Here is a 21,649-nt window from a genome sequence, read left to right as displayed (position 1 = left end):
GTCAATAAAAATATTAACTATTCAAAATCTATGTTTAAACAAGGAAAACTTTTTTTAACAAACTTACCGTAACATTATTGCTTGGAAAGACATGGACTACTGTGTTTCCCCTCCTTCTTTCTAACAACTATTCCTTTCCATTCCCCTACGAATTGTTTACTTGAATTTTCTTTTTCACAGTAGTTGGCTGTCTTTCTAAACGATAACACCTTGCAGTCTCAAAGGTAAGTCTGTTAAAGAAAGTTTTCATTCTTTAAACATAGATTTTTAATAATTAATATTTTTAGTACTGATCTCAATTACGCGAATTTCATGGACTTTTCACTGAAGAGGATCAAATTGTTGACCGAAACGTTTGAAGTTAGAAACTCTCAATAAAAAAGACGGTAATTACATCTGGCTTGGGCTCGATATCCACATTTCCACGTTTTAATTTATTTGTTTAAGATTGTGGTTTAAAAAGTTTAACGATTTTTTGTACGCAAAACCGTACTACAATTGAGCTATTATTTGAGAATTCTTCTCAAGAATGACGAGATTTCAATATCGCGACCTTGCGTGCTCATCCGTTTGCAGATAAATCGGGTCATCGGGTTCATAAAGTGACAGACAGCTGGACAGACGAGTACAAACTGACTCGTACGGATAAGAGATTATAAATTTGCATTCTGGAAAAGCCAAATGTAATCTTTTACGCAACTTCAACTCTGCTTACGCGCAGAAATGTTATTGCATTTTATATCTGGCTACTACAACGATTGACATATTGGAAATACCGAGTATGGCTCAATAAATCAATGTGTAGATACATCACAATAATGACTCTGCAGTCGTGATTACATCAGCTTCGTCTAAAAGAATCGTAATCTCAATCGATCGTTCTAATTATATTTTATATTAGAAGAAATAAAATTGCTCTTTAAAAAATATTATTTGAAAATTAGTATTTAGAGAAAAGCGATATCGTGAATGCTCGTAGAGAGAGTGGCGGTTTTTTTTTTCTTTTCTGTGATGAAAAGAAGGACAGTTCGCAAATACGAAGTATTTTTCGCCACGAGCGCGCGCGCGCGCGCGCGCGCGACGGTATATACGGAGGTGCAGCAGAAACATTGTCGGCTTGTAGCTGTCGTCGGTCGTGGAGAAGAGCACTCCGTTAGTTCGAGAGCCCGTTGTGTCTGGCTAACAAGTCGACCCTCGTGGCCCCTCGAGGGTGGTCGGCCCCGGGAGGTCTCCCGATCACGCGCCCGGTATCGGCTACTCGGACACGCCCGCGGTCCGTCATCCCATCATCTACGTTCGAGCGGCCGAGTGCACGACACCGAAGCCGATGCCGACGAAGAGAGCGGGTCGAAGAAGAGCGTACCATCCGAAAGAGAGACCGAGCAAGTGAATGCGCGCGCGCGCCCGTGCATACTCGAAGAAGGGCCACGGGTACCACCGCAGGAGATAGGATAATGTTCCGCTATTTATACGATGCGGCCCACTTCGAACTGCCTCCAGCCACCCATGAAGAGCGAGGTCCCAGAAGAAGGCCGCGGTCTGATGGCTCGCGGTCCGCTCGATTGACATGCCATTGTGATCGCGCAACGGCTCAATTAAACCGGTAGAGCAGCCGGGTACATGATTGAAATCGATTTACGGAACGATTTATAGAGATTTGATAGAGATTGCGATCTCAAATTTAGTAATCTGATGAGTTTAGCCGTTTCTCTTAGTATGTGAAATCCCACACAGCAAACGCGAACTTTAGGATAATTTTAGTAAATCTCATAGATTTCCATTGCTGGAATACGACAATATTTTATTATTCAGATAACATATGACATATTTATCATATGCTAATCTTGAAAGAGCAAATTTGTCGAGTTTTGCATTTATTTTTGTTTATAATTTTTAATTTAATTGTGTGATAATCAAATTCTACTATACTATGATTACGTTAGACAAATATGATTGATTAAGAGAATGCTGGAGTGGCAGCCGAACTCCGACGCGAAAGCGCCATCATTTCGATGGTACTAAAAATGAAATGACATTATCGGCGTAGCCTACGCCGCGTAGGTCTGTGTGTACGCATTTGTTTGTAGTGGTAACTCACTACACTGACGTGTGGTCTGTGTACGTGTGATCGGATAGTTTGTAAACAAACGATGCTTGCGCTTGTTTCCTCGACTGACATTTCGTCGCAAAACTGCAATATAATGTCCGAGAAGACATGGGCGTATACAAGGTGTCAAATAAATATGAACTAAATATGACAAAATAATAAATAAAAAATATACATATAATACTATATATATCACTGAAGAAAAAGATAATATACTTTTCTTATTTTTATCCTTATGTAGTAAATACAAAATAACTAATTAATCAATTAATTAATATATACATATACACATATATTGAATAAATAGTTATCTTTATTTTGTATTTTATATGATAATGACTAAAATAATGAGAGTATATATCATTTCAGTCATTATATAAAATATATATAAAGATAACTATATTCAATATGTATATGTATGTATTAAATAATTAATTAACTTATTTATTTATTTTGTATTAATTACATAAGAATAAAAATAGAGAAAACATATAATATTTTTTTCCAATTAGATATACAGTATTATAAATACATTTTTCAAATAAAATATTTTACCATAGCACTGAGAACTATATAGCGCCTCTTTGATATTATCCGGGAACTAATTTATTGCTGTTTTTTCGTCTGTTATACCGATACCGGACGCACATGTATAAAAAAATAGTCGGACAGAAATATCTTTTACATTAGACTTTTCAGCCCAATTTTAATGGTTCCATAACATTCTATTCTGCAGTCCGCAATTCGGACTGCTCTTATTCAACGTCTTAAAATTATTAAACTTTTATAAAAATCGAAAATAGATAGCCCTATACAATATGTTATCCTAAGAGCAGAATAAAAATTAATGAATAGAAACAAATTTTGTTATTAATTCTTTTGTTCCGAATGAAGTCGAGTAGTCCGAATTCTGTTTTTGTGTACACTTTAATCCTGCAAAAGGATTTACAATTCTATGCAACCAATAAAAAGATATTTCTGTTAAAAAAAATATAATGTCCGGCCGGTAACTCCAGCATCCTCTTAACAAATAGTATCGTAAACAGAATAAAGAGCCATGCACATTACTTATGCTTCCAACACATTCTACATTTGACAGTTGACAGACAAACATTATTTTAATGTGGAAAACTAGAATTCTAAAAGACGTTGTGGAAATATTCTCAGTTTTCACTTTTAACCTCAATATTATTTATGGACTTTAAGAACAACTGCTTTGTATGAAATAACTATTAATTATTATTTTTTCTAAAGATAGCTCAATTTACGAAACGTTTATTATATTGATTTAAGTTTCTGACATACAATTTTAACACAAACATCGAGTTATTCATTCAGAGCCAAATTTTATTTATATCATTGTGATTAATTAATTTATAAAAATAAAAAAAGACTTGCAAGTTTAAAGTAAAACCAGTTTACACTAATATTTTTATTTAATGTAATTTAAATAGAAAATCCATTCTTTTAGTACAATTAATATGTAAAATTGACGCATAAAGTGCTCGGCTAATAAGAATCGCAAGAAGAGTCATCGAAAAGATTGAGCCCGATTGATACGCGACAGGCGTCTTCTCACGTCTCACGATGCTTGAAAAAAAAAGCTGTGTGGTATCTAACAAAAAAGTCATGGCGTTTCCCACGTGACCCATTGATGCGAGGGAGGCCGAGTCCACCCTCCTGCTGATTGCAAGTGCTCATTGTTTCATGGAACAATAATAACCCGCCGCTCGCAATAATAACCTACGTGACAAGTGTGTGAAAACGTGGCGAGTGGAAATTGCGAGAAGTCGAAGAGAGATTAAAGAGAAAGAATAAATGACAGAAGAAAAATATATTAAGAAGAAACAAAAAAAAGCGTGAGGGTAAAAAAATCGCAGATTTTAAAACTAAAAACTAATCTACACTTATAAAAAATTTTGGACGAAAAAACATCAAATTTTGTTAATTGTTCACAAATTAATCACTGAACAATTGGTATTTTCGAATAAAGAGAAGGAAGAAAAGGAGAGAAAGGCAGCGAAGAAACAGAAAAACAGAGAGAGAGAGAGGTTGAGAGAAATACAGGAAGAGAAAAGGATGAAGAGAAGCAATGAGAAGAAACGGATCATGTAGGGGGCGGAGGCGTACAAAGACTGCGCAAAACACACAAACAGGCGTATTACAATAATGGCCCGTGCGTGTTGTACAAATACGATATCGGCTTGAGGGGTCCGCCGCGCGGGCACGTGACCCTCTCAAAGGGCTCGCTGCGTAACGACCACCCCCGACAGGGCTCGGGCCCCCTGCCAGGAACGCTCGTGTTCCGAGACCAGTTAGCGGGGTTAACTTACAACCCCGCGGCTAACACGCTTCGTCTCGACCCCTGAGAGTTAGTTTTTTTATATTTTTTTATATTTTTTTTTCCGCACGTTTTATCGCGACGATTGCTCGGTAATTTCGCTCGTTTTCCGCGTTTTCGGGAGAACGAAAATTTCGCAGAGCACCATTGTAACCGGGACCATCATTAGAGGCAGACTGGTAAATTTAAGTTGATAATGACATACGTCGCAGAACGATAATGAATTCGCCAAGTGGAGTCTGAAATAATTGAGCGAATAAAGCTGTTTTACTGTTATCTTTTTTTTGGTAGGATTTTGTTAAAGAGAAGAAGAGCGATAGTTGGACGCTTTAAAGAAGAAAACTCGATAGAGAAATGCTTTAAAATCCTAAATCTATACACTTAGCTTTGATAAACTATTTTTGTATTTTTGCAATTATTGTATTACACACATGTTTAAAATTTTTTCTCAACAATAAAACTATTTAAGGTTCTAAAAAAATTATTCTTAAATTTTTTACTCATTTTTTAAAAAGAAATTATCTTATAACTTCTTATTGTTTCCTCGAAATTCTCATTACTCGTATCGCATTCAAAGGATTAATCGAATCTTACTCGCTGTATATAATTTAATGATGAAAAAACTTGACGAGCCCAAATACCGCCTCCGCAAAGGCGCGACAATTAATATCTCGGTAACGTGCTCGCATGGGAAAATTTCATGCGCCAGACGAGTGGGCGAGTATATCCGCTCTCATTAACAATCCTCGCCTTTTATCGTACCCGCTTTATCGTCCCGAGGGCATTTTTTACGCAAGATTTCCATAATAAAGAGAAACGCCACGATATCGATGACGGGTATCGTCAATACGTTTCGTATTCGTTCGTGATTCGCGTAAGGGAGCAATTGGCAATCCGAATGGACCAGCAAGAGCGTGCAAGGGAGGGTGTATATTCGGAAACTATTATGAGTGCGTTTCGGCACGTGCATTTATATGTTGTAAATCACTTGCCTTTCTTACTGAAAAAGTAGATAAATCAGTTAAAGAATTATGTTACATTGTTGATACAGCTAAAATTCTGAATTCACATTTGTAAAAAAAAATAAAAAATGTTTTATCTCAAAAAATAATTCACACACATTACACATTTTCTGTTCAACTATGCGCAGTCTATTTGCGACTTGAGATTTCGCTGTGATTGTAACGCTGCTCATTGCTTTACGTGTATCAACACTTACTAATGCTTGATAATTAATGCTCCACTAACAATAATCTCGCTTTTGTGTACAAAGTCTCTCTTCTTTTTTAAACAATTTAAATCTACAATCCACTTTCCACTCTTCTTAATCGCAGAAGGCATTTAATTGCAAGTCAAGAATTTGTCAAAATCGAACCATTATACGACATTGATATTATGAATTATTTTGAGTTTGAACGATTGTGTGTATGTGTGCATTTTGATTACTGTCAGAACGAAGATAAGTACTCTGTCAGGTGAGGCTTGTATTTACACGCACTGACACAAAATTGACGTGTGAAGCACACACTTGTGTCTGACAGGGAGGCCTTCGATAGAAACGAAGTCAGGACGGAAGCTATTATTCGAATATGCGCAGTGTACACTTATAGAAAAATCGTTAAAGGATAATACGTGCCATACAGTCCAATTCTACTAAAAGAAATGCCTTTTTTAACAAAATGGAAATGATAAATATATATTTTATACACTTTTAAATATTTATCACATAAAACATATAACATTTAATTACGATACAAATAATGTTAATAAAAAATCCATCAAGAGAATACTGGAGTGCTTGTTTTACCGACCGAAATTTTAGATTTTTTAGGCACACTAATCTTTTTTTTGGTTGTACGGAATGATATATCCTTTTTCAAGATTGAAGTATATACACTAATACAATGCGCAAGGTACAAATTTTAAGCAAAAAAAAAAAATTTTGTTAATGTATTTGTGTTTACAAACTTTTGGTTGAAAATAAAATTATGCAGTTTGTACATACAAAACGAGAGGCTGCGCATACTAGATTATACGGACGAATGACACGAGACCATTAAAATTGAGTTTAGAAATGTAGTATAACGGATTAACGTTCTTGAAAATTAATAGCAATGCATGCATATAAATCGAGGTAATAAGATAAAAGAAAGCAATACATTGACGTCACACGGACCTAGGTCACGGGCATAGTCTGTAGGCTATGCCGATAATGCCATTCTCATTTCTAGTTTTACCGAAATAATTACCGCTTTCGCGTCGGAGTTCGTCTGGCACTCAAGACGAACCATTAAAGATGCAAATTGATTGGTTAGACATTTCACGATTATACATTCTCGATCTAAAAATCGTAGGCATTGGCTTTTGAAGGCCAATCGAGATCACGATCCGAGAAATGTATAATCAATCAATTAACATTTTAATAAAAAAACGACAATTTTATTGGCTATATATGTATTTTTCGGTTTTATTCTTAGCATTGATGACCTATGACAAGATTTTTTTTAGTGTCTACATGTGTACAACCTGATTCCTGACTACAGTGTTTGCAATATCATCAAGCATCTTAATTTATCAAATTAACAGGGTGTCATAAAGTCATTTTTTAATAACTGGTTACATCAATACGATGTAATATTCACGATTTCGGTATTAAGTATACGTCAATGGGTCGTTTATAAAAAATTCTCTACAAGTCACAGTTGCTTTAAATGCGGCGCAACGGGGCAATAAGGATACATATAAAAGGATCACGGAAACAAAACTTTGCTAGTTCTGTGCAGAATATCAAATAAAGATGTTTAAACACACGATCGTTTACATTGGCGTATTATTGTTGTCGACGATATCGTGCAGTTTGGCTGAACAGAGTTATGTCACATCGAAACAATGTCTAATACGAACAACGTCTAATACGAAAATTTGTTCCAACCAAACGAATTGGAACAAAATCACAAAAAATGGCAAATATCATAAATGGCATATGAAATCAATCAATTTTATAAATTCACCGCTGTTACCTATAATCTTCGCTCAATCGGAATACTTGCCACATGGACAATGTAAAGAAGATGTGCTACGATTTTTAAACGAATTACAACGTGGTACACTATGGGCTGCGCAAAGTAAGTACATCAAAAATTGATACTCTTGTGAAATTAAAAAGTGTACAAATACGTCCAGGATAAACTTTTTTAATGAAATTTTTAATTAATAAAAGCAATTTAAAAATAAAAAAAAAACTAGAATATTAGAATTGTATTATCTACTTAGAATTTTATTAAAAAATATCACTGTTAAAAACAAAAAAAAATATTTAATTCACAAAGATATCCATAGAAGTGTCTCTCTTGTGGCAGTTTATTATATTTCCATTTTTTATTAAGATTTTGACTATTTTATTCAGACTTGTATATTTAATTTAGCATTTTTCATATTTGAATCTTTGCAATAATTATTAATTTACGACCAATATTCTAAAATCTAAAATGGAAATTTTATTCAAGATTTAATTATTACATTATGTCGTATAAAATTGCTTTAGTGTATGACGCTTCATCAAAGTATCCGAGTGGCATATTGTACGGTCATACAAGAAATTTGGGTAACTTTGACGAATGTTACAATTTGCAAGTTGATATTAGAAGAAAAAATACATTGGCCGGCAAAATCACTGGGAAATACTGTTTAGTCGATCTTCTGTATGAAAAAAAACATACATTAATGAATTCCAAGAAATCAGTCATGTTCGACTTTGATCCGAACGAATCTGTTTGGGAAGCGATACAGGTATAATATCATAAATACATCTGTCCCTTGATTTACATTTATTTTATTAATATTAGAATAAAAGTATAATAAAAGTACAGAAAAACAAATTTTAATTTTACTGTTTGTCAGTGTCACTGCTGGATTCTAAAACAATAAATGTGAAGCGCGCATTGAGATAATCAGTTAGCATCATAGAAAAGTAATGAAAATTTACATGTCTCTTTTAAGAGTATATACAATTAAAAAAATAACATTTTTAATCGCATAAATTCATCGCGAGAAACTGTGTATAAAATATATTGCATGAAGTGACTGATTAATAATCGTGTATAAAAAATGCAGCATAAATCGAGAGACTGGTATATGAAAATTATTTTTGTTTTCTTTTTTACTCAAGAAAAGTGTGCCACATTAAATTTAGTTGTTTTTTTTATGGTAATGTTTTTTATGCGCATAGGAAAAAGGAAATTTTCTCCGTATTCGTCGATATCACTTACAATTAGCTCTGTGTGTACCATCAAGCTGCAAGGCGAAAGACGTAGAAATGGTTTTAAAAAAATCTCAACAAATCAATACATATAACGATATTAAAATTCACATTGCTGTCCAATCAAGATTTTGTCAAACGATTGAAGAAGAACCAAGATTTACTGCTGCTGCAAAAATATATTGGTGATTATTATTGAAGAAGCAATTATTACGTATTTATAACATTAAAAAAATATATTTATATTAGTTATAACTTTATAAAAAAATCTAAGCTTTAGTTTTTATGAAATTGAATAAAAATATTCTGGATGCGCAAATTTAATGCTGATAATTTATCAAAATAATTCAAAATAATATTAATAATATTTCAATAATCTTTTCTAGCATCATATTATTGGGTTGGCTGAGTTTTATAATTGGTAGTACTTGGTATGATGTTAAAGTCATTAACGAGAAAGAGCACGTATCAACATTCCAAAATGTGATACTTCATTTCTCAGCTCGAAGAAATTTAAAGAGTATTTTCCAGATAGATAACTTGCATCTGGAATTAAAGAGCTTGTACATTATACGATTTGCCTCATCGATATTTGTATTGTATCTACATTACGGAATGCGCTACTTTTTCACTCCAACAATTAATTTGGAGAATTTTGAAAAGGTAAATATTGCAATTTTATTTAAATATAATAGAAATAATATGATAAATGTAAATCATTAATAATTTTTTTATGAAAACAATTTAAGCAACTATATAGCATTTCATATTATAGTTTATAATATAAAATTAATGTTATTCTGTGAAATAATATAAAAATTAATTATATAATAATATTTCATGCATTTAACTCTTATTTTAATCGTCTTCATATTCTTAGTCTTTAAATATTTTCAAAAACGTGCTTGTTTAATTTTTGAAACACATCCTTATTTATGATTGAAGTTTAATCTACAAATTTTATAATATTTTTTGTAGAAATTCTCTGGACCGATATCTATGTTTTATATGAATGGAAGTATTATAACAGATATATTCTTTACACTAGCCGGTCTGTTACTCGCGCATAGTTTGTTAAGGACTTTAGATAAAAAAAAGCGATTCAATTTTATCAATAATGTTTTATCCAGATATTTAAGGTAAAAAAAACCACGCAATTATTTTGACTACTTTTTAATCTAAAATTGAAATCTCCACAAATATGCAAATGTATCATAATCTTAATACCCAAAAGCTAATTGTAAAACGTATTTACAAAAGTACAATGGTAAAAATGTATCTCGATTTATAAATTGGCAGATTAACTCCACCCTACGCTGTAATTCTGTTCTTTTTTGTTTGGATCTTTCCGCTTCTTGATTCGGGACCTTTTTGGAAACGAGAAGTTGAAGAAGAAGCTGCAAAATGTGCCGCTAATTGGTGGGCAAATCTGTTATACATCCATAATTATGTAAAACCATTAGAATTGGTAAAAAACATACATTTAAATTTATTAATATATTGGATTGGTAGAAAAGTAATTTTGTTTTCAAAGTTACCAATTTTGATTAAAGGAATTTTGTTTTGGCAGTTTTTTATTTAAGTGATAAACGTAATTCTGGCGAATCGTCGGTGATTTTCAATAGTGACAGAAAATCCATAGCTTGAATAATTATTGCACAACATTGGACATTTACACAAGATTTAAAATTGATTTAGAAGATAAATTACTATTAAATTACTTTTTACCAATCGAACACACATACATTGTTCGTTAGCGTTACATTACTATTTTTTCTGATTTTTGTTTCAGTGTATGTACCATACATGGCATTTGTCTGTCGATTTTCAATTGTTCATTTTGAGTCACTTTGTGATCTACATGTTTTGGCGTATGCCACGCAAAATTGGATATCTTTTTCTCGGAACGCTCACAATCGTCGGCAGTATTATACCATTTATTGCAACATACTTGTATAATGTATCGCCAATCTTTCGTATTACACCAGTGTAAGTTGTTATTTATAATTTATGCAGAATGTTTTATAAAAATAGTTACACAAGCAAACTAGAAAAAAAAACCGCTAAAATTGGCAGAAATTTTCGAAAGAGACATGTCAATGCATACATATAATATTCTTTCTAACAATCAAGTAACTTTTGTTTAACACATTTTTTTTTAACTTTACATATAATATTCTTTCTTACAATCAAGTAACTTTTGTTTAACACATTTTTTTTTAACTTTACCTTTTCGAGATATTTGAGTATCAAAAATAAAATAGGATGTATAGATTGCTAAATCGCAAATATTTGATTTCAGGATCCATAATGTACAAGAAGTATCGTATTTTAAGACATATTACATAAAAACGCATTTTCGCTTCTCTGCATATTTTATTGGGATAATCACAGGTGCAATACTTCACGACGTAAATAAACAAATAAAATGGCAAGTGCCGAAGGTGCGTAACTCATATTATTTTATATTTACAATTTACATCGCATTTTATAGCTACGATCATTTTACAGTTTTGGTCGCATGTGTTAATTCTACCATTTCCTGTGACTGTGTACATCGCATTTCAATTATGGTCGTACAAATTCTTCATACCGTATGGCGACACATCAATTTTGGAAGACGCGCTTTACGCATTTTTTTACAGATTATTACCTTCACTGTGCCTTTCTTTTACAATAATTCTACTATCCGTCGGCAGTCATATAGGTATAGTATGATTTAATTTAGTAACTAATTATATTTTGCACATTATGACTCTATTGTTACAATCACGACAATCAAATTAGTTGAGAAATTATAGTATGTATTTGTTGAGTTATTCAATTTTAAGACAACCTAGATACAATTTAATGTTTATAAACGCAAATATACGTACATATTTAATGATCAAAATGTATCAGCATTAATTCATATGCACAGAATATTAAACGTAGAATGCTGTATTTATCTTTCATATTTATGATATGTTTTTTTTCCATAGAGTGTTACACTTCGGTTATTGAGATTATCTCACGTTGGGTGCAAGTATTGTCACGTTTGACTTATGGAGTTTTTCTCGTCAGTGAGATAATTCACATTTTTCACACTGGACGAGTGAGAACCGCTAGACAATTTTCATATTATGATTTGGTACGTATAGACTATTTTGCAATTACATTATATGAACAGTATATTTAAATTTAAAATAATATTAATTTTAATAAGCGAGTTGATAAAACTGCTCAAATATTCTTTCATGTTCATAAAAAGAACTTTCGATTTGAGTTAAATTTTTAATTTCGGGCTAATAAGATTTATTGTATGCTGAGGATATATATAGTCAATTAAACTAGTAAATAATTTTTTTTGTTTAGACATGGGAAATTGTTCCAGATGCTATTTATGCTTTTGCAATTTCGTTAGTCCTTACAGTATGCGTCGAAGAACCATTCAGAAAATTAGCAAAACAAATTTTCCCAAATTAAGAAAATTCAATAAACAATGAAAAATATTTTCTAATTAAAAATACATTTTAATTGTTTTTACACCTGAGTTTGGAGCATGTGATAATTTTATTTATTATTAATTATTAAATTATATTATATAACATTGTAAGATATTTCCGTTTCTCGCGGAATATCCTCGATAATGTTCATGTGACTCGATATTATTGTAAGATTCAATAAAAAGATTAATGAAATCACTCGTTTGTTCGTCGTTAATTTTAAAAACTTAACCGTCGACTTTACTTGACCTTACTTGTTTAATATTGAAAAATAAGCGGTAGTTCTTTCGGAACTATATGGAACTAGGAAAACGATAGAATGAAGACTTAAAAGTTTAACACTGAATTTACTATAACTTATAACTATATATTTCCACAAGATAATGATTACAACGAAAATTCGACTAGGTTCAATAATCTGAATAAATTCGACCCGACTGACTCTCTGTTGAATTACGATTGCGGCTGTTCAGTTCGGCTCGATGTAAGAGAGTGATTTTTGATAGCCAGTCACTTATAAGTACAACTTTTTGGAACCTTCTTGAATTAACGAGATAGTTCCCCGTTTCTCTTAATTGTAGAGCGGGAGCGCGCCCGCGCAGAATCGATCATCGCTCGATCTGCCGATAGACGAATTTGAGCAGCCACGAGCTGGCATCGCCTGCCGGTCGATCTCGGCGCAATCTTACAACATATAAGATTATATATTATTATATTGTAACAATATTATTATTCTGCCATACATACCAAATCTGCATTCACAAACTGTTTAAGCTGCAATATCTGTAACAGCATTTGTCAATTTTTGTACTGCTTTCGTTTGCATCTGTATTTCATGTAGTATCTGTGCATCGATATCTAAAAGAAAAGAACGAAAATAAAAGGACATTTATAAAAGAAGATTATATGTAATTTTATTTAAATTTAAAAGAAGTTAAAAATATATTTTTCAGACAACATGTATGTGTGTGTCTAAAAGATCTATGTGACATCTTTTAGACAAACGTATTGTCTGGATAATTTTTACTTTCATTACATTTTTGAAATAAACTTCGTGGTCTTTTTAACTTTCTTACCACGAACGTCTGCAGTCTTTTGCCTTTTCAAGCGCTTTCTTTGGGATTCGGATATCGGTGGATAGGATGGAGACGAATGCATCAATGTTTCTTGATGTTCGTTATTATTTGTATTTAAATGAGGAGATGAATGTACTTCAGATAATGAAGTTATGAATGTTGTCTGTGGAGTATATTGTTGCAAAACAGTATCTCCTTGTTGAGATAGATGAGTGAGGTTCGTGAAGTATATTGCAAAGTTTTCTTGTTGACAGAAATTGGTAGTTGAGAATGTGGTTGATAATGTGGTTGTCTGTGGAATAGATTGTTGTGGAAAGGTGCTTTTTTGTCGAAAAAAATAAAAAGACGAGTGATTGGATACAGTTTTAGATGGTGTAATTGAAGATTGGCATAGAAGCAGATTATTTTCAGTTAAAGTTTGTTCAGTCCAATTTTGAGGCTACATTCAAGAAGAAATGGAAAAAAAAATAATAAAAAAATAAAATTGATAATATAGTAATAATTAATATAATAACAGTATATAAAAAATATATCATAAATCTAGTGATAATTTATTAATAGATAGCAAAACTTAATATATACTACCAACCTCTGCAGGATCTATTACACTTAAATGCCCAATTACTGATTCTACACCCATCAAAGCAATTAATCTATTTTCTGTTTCTTGTAAAGAGGCTGGTGATGGGCCTTTTCCGCCTGTACCTTTCAGATAATTTCTCAATTTTGATGCTTTAGACTTTACATCTAAATGCCAATCTCTCCATGACTACAAAATAAAAAGAAATATTGTTTAAATATTTTTTACAACAGATTTTTAAACTATTTTTTTTTTATCTTAGAAGAGATAAAAACTTCAAATTATATTTAGCATAATATATACCTTCATCCACTTCTCTGTTGATTTTGTGGCTCCATAGCCACAACAATTTAATTCATTTGCTAGCTGTTCTCATAAATGCGCTGTTTGTTTTTGCGCCTCAGAACCTTGAATTCTATTTTGAGCAAAGTCAGGATGTTCTTCCATAAATTGAATCATTATTTGGCGTTGCTCCAGAGTAGTCTTTTTTCTTCTTTATATATATACAGGGTGTTCCATTTTCAAAACCCCACGTGAATAACTTTGTAGAAATTGGTTTCAGCAAAAAATGTTTCAAACAAAAGTTGGGTTTGGAGGGGGACATCCAATGATGACATTGGTTTAAACCTAGGGTGTACATATCAAGGTCATATAAAAGTCAACTTTGTTTTTTTAAATCGAACACCCTATTTTTTATTCCAAAATTTAATAGCTGGTGTCAAGAGCTTTTCAAAACACTATAATAAAGTTATTTTTCATTAAGTACTTTCCGAGTTATGAGGCTTGTAAATTACGGTATTTTGACATAAAATACAAAATAACTTGTAAAACATTCAATTTTCGGGAATCTTACCTCAATACTTTTATACATAACATAATGATGTATATATGTATTTTTCGGTTCCATTTTTAACTTGTGGACATTGGCCTTAAAATAACAGGATCTTTTTTGGTCTTTTTTTTGTTTACATGGGTACAATCTGATTCCCGACTATAGTTTTTGCAAAATCATCAAGCATCTTGATTTATCAAATTAACATTTTGACTATTTTATTCAGACTTGTATATTTAATTTAGCATTTTTTATATTTGAATCTTTGCAATAATTATTAATTCACGATCAATATTTTAAAATCTAAAATGGAAATTTTATTCAAGATTTAATTATTACATTATGTCGTATAATTAATTAATGTTATAACGGCATTTTTTAGTCACAGGTTACGTCAATACGATGTAATATTAATAATTTTGGTATTAATTATACGTCGAGGGTCGTTTATAAAAAAATTCTCTACAAGTCACAGTTGCTTTAAACACGGCGCAACGGGGCAATAAAGATACATATAAAAGGATCATGAAAACAAAACTTTGCTAGTTCTGGGCGGAATATCGAATAGAGATGCTTAAACACACGATCGTTTACATTGGCGTATTATTGTTATCGACGATATCGTGCAGTTTGGCTGAACAGAGTCATGTCACACCGAAACAATGTCTAATACGAACAACGTCTAATACGCAAATTTGTTCTAACCAAACGAATTGGAACAAAATCACAAAAAATGGCAAATATCATAAATGGCATATGAAATCAATCAATTTTATAAATTCACCGCTGTTACCTATAATCTTCGCTCAATCGGAATACTTGCCACATGGACAATGTAAAGAAGATGTGCTACGATTTTTAAACGAATTACAACGTGGTACACTATGGGCTGCGCAAAGTAAGTACATAAAAAATTGATACTCTTGTGAAATTAAAAAGAGTACAAATACGTCCAGGATAAACTTTTTTAATGAAATTTTTAATTAATGAAAACAATTTAAAAATAAAAAAAACTAGAATACTAGAATTTTATTATCTACTTAGAATTTTATTAAAAAATATTACTGTTAAAAATAAAAAAAATTGTTTAATTTACAAAGATATCCATAGAAGTGTCTCTCTTGTGGCAGCTTATTATATTTCCATTTTTTTATTAAGATTTTGAATATTTTATTCAGACTTGTATATTTAATCTAGCATGTTTCATATGTGAATCTTTGCAATAATTATTAATTTACGACCAATATTCTAAAATCTAAAATGGAAATTTTATTCAAGATTTAATTATTACATTATGTCGTATAAAATTGTTTTAGTGTATGACGCTTCATCAAAGTATCCGAGTGGCATATTGTACGGTCATACAAGACATTTGGGTAACTTTGACGAATGTTACAATTTGCAAGTTGACAGAAAAAGAAAAGATACATTGGCCGGCAAAATCACTGGGAAATACTGTTTAGTCGATCTTCTGTATGAAAAAAAACATACATTAATGAATTCCAAGAAATCAGTCATGTTCGACTTTGATCCGAACGAATCTGTTTGGGAAGCGATAAAGGTATAATATCATAAATACACCTGTCCCTGGATTTACATTTATTTTATTAATATTAGAATAAAAGTATAATAAAAGTACAAAAAAACAAATTTTAATTTTACTCTTCGTCAGTGTCACTGCTGGATTCTAAAACAATAAATGCGCAGCGCGCATTGAGATGATGAGTCAGTATCACAGAAAAGTAATGAAAATTTACATGTCTTTTTTAAAAGTAGATACAATAAAAAAATTACATTTTTAATCGCATAAATTCATCGCAAAAACTGTGTATAAAATATATTGCATGAAGTGACTGATTAATAATAGCGTATAAAAAATGCAGCATAAATCGAAAGACTGGTATATGCAAATTATTTTTAAGTCTTCTTTTTTACTCAAGAAAAGTGTGCTACATTAAATTTACTTGTTTTTTTATGATATTGTTTTTTTATGCGCATAGGAAAAAGGAAACTTTCTTCGTATTCGTCGATATCACTTACAATTAGCTCTGTGTGTACCATCCAGCTGCAAGGCGAAAGACGTAGAAATGGCTTTAAAAACATCTCAACAAATCAATACATATAACTATATTAAAATTCACATCGCTGTCCAATCAAGATTTTGTCAAACGATTGAAGAAGGGCCAAGATTTACTGCTGCTGCAAAAATATACTGGTGATTATTATTGAAGAAGCAATTATTACGTATTTATAACATTAAAAAAATATATTTATATTAGTTATAACTTTGCAAAAAAATCTAAGCTTTAGTTTTTATGAAATTAAATAAAAATATTCTGAATGCGCAAATTTAATGCTGATAAATTATATAAAAATAATTCGAAATAATATTAATAATATTTCAATAATTTTTTCTAGCACCATACTATTGGGTTGGCTGAGTTTTATAATCGGCAGTACTTGGTATGATGTTAAAGTGATTAACGAGAAAGAGCATATATCAACATTCCAAAATGTGATACTTCATTTCTCAGTTCGAAGAAATTTGAAGAGTATTTTTCAGATAGATAACTCGCATCCGGAATTAAAGAGCTTGTACATTGTACGATTCGCCTCATCGATGTTTGTATTGTATCTACATTACGTAATGCGCTACTTTTTCACTCCAACAATTAATTTGGAGAATTTTGAAAAGGTAAATATTGCAATTTTATTTAAATATAATAGAAATAATATGATAAATGTAAATCATTAATAATTTTTTTATAAAAACAATTTAAGCAACTATATAGCATTTCATATTACAGTTTATAATATAAAATTGATGTTATTCTGTGAAATAATATAAAAATTAATTATATAATAATATTTCATGCATTTAACTCTTATTTTAATCGTCTTCAATTTCTTAGTCTTTAAATATTTTCAAAAACGTACTTGTTTAATTTTTGAAACACATCCTTATTTATGATTAAAGTTTGATCTACAAATTTTATAATATTTTTTTTAGAAATTCTCTGAACCGATATCTATGCTTTATATGAATGGAAGTATTATAACAGATATATTCTTTACACTAGCCGGTCTGTTATTCGTGCATAGTTTGTTAAGGACTTTAGATAAAAAAAAGCGATTCAATTTTATCAATAATGTTTTATCCAGATATTTAAGGTAAAAAAACCACGCAATTATTTTGACTACTTTTTAATCTAAAATTGAAATCGCCACAAATATGCAAATGTATCATAATCTTAATACCCAAAAGCTAATTGTGAAACGTATCTACAAAAGAACAATGGTAAAAATGTATCTCGATTTATAAATTGGCAGATTAACTCCACTCTACGCTATAATTCTGTTCTTTTTCGTTTGGATCTTTCCGCTTCTTGATTCGGGACCTTTTTGGAAACGAGAAGTTGAAGAAGAAGCTGCAAAATGTGCCGCTAATTGGTGGGCAAATCTGTTATACATCCATAATTATGTAAAACCATTAGAATTGGTAAGAAACATACATTTAAATTTATTAATATATTGGATTGGTAGAAAAGTAATTTTGTTTTCAAAGTTACCAATTTTGATTAAATGAATTTTGTTTTAGCAGTTTTTATTTAAGTGATAAACGTAATTCTGGCGAATCGTCCGTTATTTTCAATAGTGACAGAAAATCCATAGCTTGAATAATTATTGCACAACATTGGACATTTACACAAGATTTAAAATTGATTTGGAAGATAAATTACTATTAAATTACTTTTTACCAATCGAACACACATACATTGTTCGTTAGCGTTACATTACTATTTTTTCTGATTTTTGTTTCAGTGTATGTACCATACATGGCATTTGTCTGTCGATTTTCAATTGTTCATTTTGAGTCACTTTGTGATCTACATGTTTTGGCGTATGCCACGCAAAATTGGATATCTTTTTCTCGGAACGCTCACAATCGTCGGCAGTATTATACCATTTATTGCAACATACTTGTATAATGTATCGCCAATCTTTCGTGTCACACCAGTGTAAGTTGTTATTTATAATTTATGCAGAATGTTTTATAAAAATAGTTACACAAGCAAACTAGAAAAAAAAAAAACCGCTAAAATTGACAGAAATCTTCGAAAGAGACATGTCTCTATTTTTCAAAAAATTTAACGCTATATTTTATTAAAATTAATATAAACTATTTGTATATCTTCAAACGTAACAAGCAAATATCCCAGAAGCGGTTTATATATATATATTGTAGAGTTTTAAGACCAATAAAATTTACTTTTCTCGTCAATGCATACATATAATATTCTTTCTTACAATCAAGTAACTTTTGTTTAACACATTTTTTTTTAACTTTACCTTTTCGAGATATTTGAGTATCAAAAATAAAATAGGATGTATAGATTGCTAAATCGTGATTATTTGATTTCAGGATCCATAATGTACAAGAAGTATCGTATTTTAAGACGTATTACATAAAAACGCATTTTCGCTTTTCTGCATATCTTATTGGGATAATCACAGGTGCAATACTTTACGACCATAAACAAATAAAATGGCAAGTGCCGAAGGTGCGTAACTCATATTATTTTATATTTACAATTTACATCGCATTTTATAGCTACGATCATTTTACAGTTTTGGTCGCATGTGTTAATTCTACCATTGCCTGTGACTGTGTACATCGCATTTCAATTATGGTCGTACAAATTCTTCATACCGTATGGCGACACATCAATTTTGGAAGACGCGCTTTATGCATTTTTTTACAGATTATTACCTTCACTGTGCCTCTCTCTTACAATAATTCTACTATCTGTCGGCAGTCATATAGGTATAGTATGATTTAATTTAGTAACTAATTATATTTTGCACATTAAAACTCTATTGTTACAATCACAACAATCAAATTAGTTTGAGAATTTATAGTATGTATTTGTTTAGTATTCAATTTTAAGGCAACCTAGATACAATTTAATGTTTATAAACGCAAATATACGTACATATTTAATGATCAAAATGTATCAGCATTATTTTATATGCACAGAATATTAAACGTAGAATGCTGTATTTATCTTTCATATTTATGATATATTTCCTTTCCATAGAGTGTTACACTTCGGTTATTGAGATTATCTCACGTTGGGTGCAAGTATTGTCACGTTTGACTTATGGAGTTTTTCTCGTCAGTGAGATAATTCACATTTTTCACACTGGACGAATGAGAACCGCTAGACAATTTTCATATTATGATTTGGTACGTATAGACTATTTTGCAATTACATTATATGAACAGTATATTAAAATTTAAAATAATTTTAATTATAATAAGCGAGTTGATAAAACTGCTCAAATATTCTTTCATGTTCATAAAAAGAACTTTCGATTTGAGTTAAATTTTTAATTTCGGGCTAATAAGATTTATTGTATGCTGAGGATATATATAGTCAATTAAACTAGTAAATAATTTTTTTTGTTCAGGGTTGGGAAATTGTTCCAGATGCCATTTATGCTTTTGCAATTTCGTTAGTCCTTACAGTATGCGTCGAAGAACCATTCAGAAAATTAGCAAAACAAATCTTCCCAAATTAAGGAAATTCAATAAACAATGAAAAATATTTTCTAATTAAAAATACATTTGAATTGTTTTTACACCTGAGTTTTTACACCTTTTAAGCATATGATAATTTTATTTATTATTAAATTATATTATATAACATTGTAAGATATTTCCGTTTCTCGCGGAATATCCTCGATAATGTTCATGTGACTCGATATTATTGTAAGATTCAATAAAAAGATTAATGAAATCACTCGCGTTTGTTCGTCGTTAATTTTAAAAACTTAACCGTCGACTTTATTTGACCTTACTTGTTTAATATTGAAAAATAAGCGGTAGTTCTTTCGGAACTATATGGAACTAGGAAAACGATAGAATGAAGACTTAAAAGTTTAACACTGAATTTACTATAACTTATAACTATATATTTCCACAAGATAATGATTACAACGAAAATTCGACTAGGTTTAATAATCTGAATAAATTCGATCCGACTGACTCTCTGTTGAATTACGATTGCGGCTGTTCAGTTCGACTCGATGTAAGAGAGTGATTTTTGGTAGCCAGTCACTTATAAGTACAACTTTTTGGAACCTTCTCGAATTAACGAGAAAGTTCCCCGTTTCTCTTAATTGTAGAGCGGGAGCGCGCCCGCCCAGAATCGATCATTGCTCGATCTGTCGATAGACGAATTTGGGCAGCCACGAGCTGGCATCGCCTGCCGGTCGATCTCGGCGCAATCTTACAACATATAAGATTATATATTATTATATTATTATGTAATATATAAGATTATATAAAATATTATATTATATATTATGTTATATATATTATATTCACAGCAGATTTATGTTGTATATTTATTGTTGTACTTTAACATTATTAACTAGTATTGCAAATTTTTATACAATATTAATTACGTGTCTATCTGTGCATTTTTGTGTTAGCTCTAATAAAAATCTTTTTTCTTAATTGTAATTTTTAAAACTTTTATTTATTTGTATTTATTGCTATATCCACATTTACTTTTTTATTTTATTTATTTTGATATCTTTACTTACTTTGAATTCAAACGTTTGTATTAAAGTTGCCAGGATGATTCTCATTGTAATAAAAACATTTTTTATGTACATCTTATTCTAATAGAAAATAAGCGTTATTTTTCTATGTTTATTTGATCTACATCATATACTCCATAGCCATATACTCTATATGCCGTGTTGCCTGATTCGAAATGAAGGTAGAAAAACACTTGTTAGTACATTCACAAGGTGCAATACTTCTAAAATAGTGTAGATAATATTATTTTTTTACTTTGAACTATTCAAATAATTCAGATATATAAAATATCCTAATTTTATCTGAATCTACTACAAATATGTATATGCGTGTCATAAGAACATGTGAAGCATAAAAAAC

General features: G+C 30.8%; 3 protein-coding genes across 3 annotated transcripts; all 3 read left to right on the top strand.

Annotated features, from left to right (window-relative positions):
- The first annotated feature begins 983 nt into the window (after positions 1-983).
- Positions 984-9,309, top strand: LOC137001477 (uncharacterized). Its single transcript, XM_067360412.1, has 3 exons — positions 984-7,573; positions 7,993-8,237; positions 8,677-9,309. Exons 1-3 carry the CDS (start codon positions 7,246-7,248, stop codon positions 8,893-8,895), a joined length of 792 nt encoding a protein of 263 aa, XP_067216513.1. The 5' UTR covers positions 984-7,245; the 3' UTR covers positions 8,896-9,309.
- A 145-nt stretch (positions 9,310-9,454) lies between these two features.
- LOC105673730 (nose resistant to fluoxetine protein 6-like) lies at positions 9,455-16,175 on the top strand. Its single transcript, XM_067360406.1, has 7 exons — positions 9,455-9,845; positions 10,006-10,174; positions 10,499-10,695; positions 11,009-11,150; positions 11,218-11,413; positions 11,688-11,836; positions 12,061-16,175. Exons 1-7 carry the CDS (start codon positions 9,706-9,708, stop codon positions 12,169-12,171), a joined length of 1,104 nt encoding a protein of 367 aa, XP_067216507.1. The 5' UTR covers positions 9,455-9,705; the 3' UTR covers positions 12,172-16,175.
- On the top strand, positions 15,250-20,721 carry LOC105673729 (nose resistant to fluoxetine protein 6-like). The gene is made up of 11 exons (XM_067360400.1): positions 15,250-15,577; positions 15,996-16,240; positions 16,680-16,894; positions 17,098-17,374; positions 17,690-17,850; positions 18,010-18,178; positions 18,502-18,698; positions 19,103-19,241; positions 19,309-19,504; positions 19,779-19,927; positions 20,152-20,721. Exons 1-11 carry the CDS (start codon positions 15,250-15,252, stop codon positions 20,260-20,262), a joined length of 2,187 nt encoding a protein of 728 aa, XP_067216501.1. The 3' UTR covers positions 20,263-20,721.
- Positions 20,722-21,649: the final 928 nt, after the last annotated feature.

The sequence above is a fragment of the Linepithema humile genome, chromosome 8 (assembly GCF_040581485.1).
Source record: "Linepithema humile isolate Giens D197 chromosome 8, Lhum_UNIL_v1.0, whole genome shotgun sequence".
In the NCBI taxonomy this organism is placed as follows: Eukaryota; Metazoa; Arthropoda; class Insecta; order Hymenoptera; family Formicidae; genus Linepithema; species Linepithema humile.
The sequence above is the reverse complement of the archived record's forward strand: the minus strand, read 5'-3'. Positions and strand labels throughout refer to the sequence as shown.

Excerpts from the sequence above, each read along its gene's own strand:
- LOC137001477 (XM_067360412.1), top strand. The coding sequence starts at position 7,246 with ATGTTTAAACACACGATCGTTTACATTGGCGTATTATTGTTGTCGACG. Across the intron at positions 7,574-7,992 it reads TACACTATGGGCTGCGCAAA|TGTATGACGCTTCATCAAAG; the intron begins GTAAGTACATCA and ends AAATTGCTTTAG. Across the intron at positions 8,238-8,676 it reads CTGTTTGGGAAGCGATACAG|GAAAAAGGAAATTTTCTCCG; the intron begins GTATAATATCAT and ends TTATGCGCATAG.
- LOC105673730 (XM_067360406.1), top strand. The coding sequence starts at position 9,706 with ATGTTTTATATGAATGGAAGTATTATAACAGATATATTCTTTACACTA. Across the intron at positions 9,846-10,005 it reads GTTTTATCCAGATATTTAAG|ATTAACTCCACCCTACGCTG; the intron begins GTAAAAAAAACC and ends ATAAATTGGCAG. Across the intron at positions 10,175-10,498 it reads ATGTAAAACCATTAGAATTG|TGTATGTACCATACATGGCA; the intron begins GTAAAAAACATA and ends TTTTTGTTTCAG.
- LOC105673729 (XM_067360400.1), top strand. The coding sequence starts at position 15,250 with ATGCTTAAACACACGATCGTTTACATTGGCGTATTATTGTTATCGACG. Across the intron at positions 15,578-15,995 it reads TACACTATGGGCTGCGCAAA|TGTATGACGCTTCATCAAAG; the intron begins GTAAGTACATAA and ends AAATTGTTTTAG. Across the intron at positions 16,241-16,679 it reads CTGTTTGGGAAGCGATAAAG|GAAAAAGGAAACTTTCTTCG; the intron begins GTATAATATCAT and ends TTATGCGCATAG.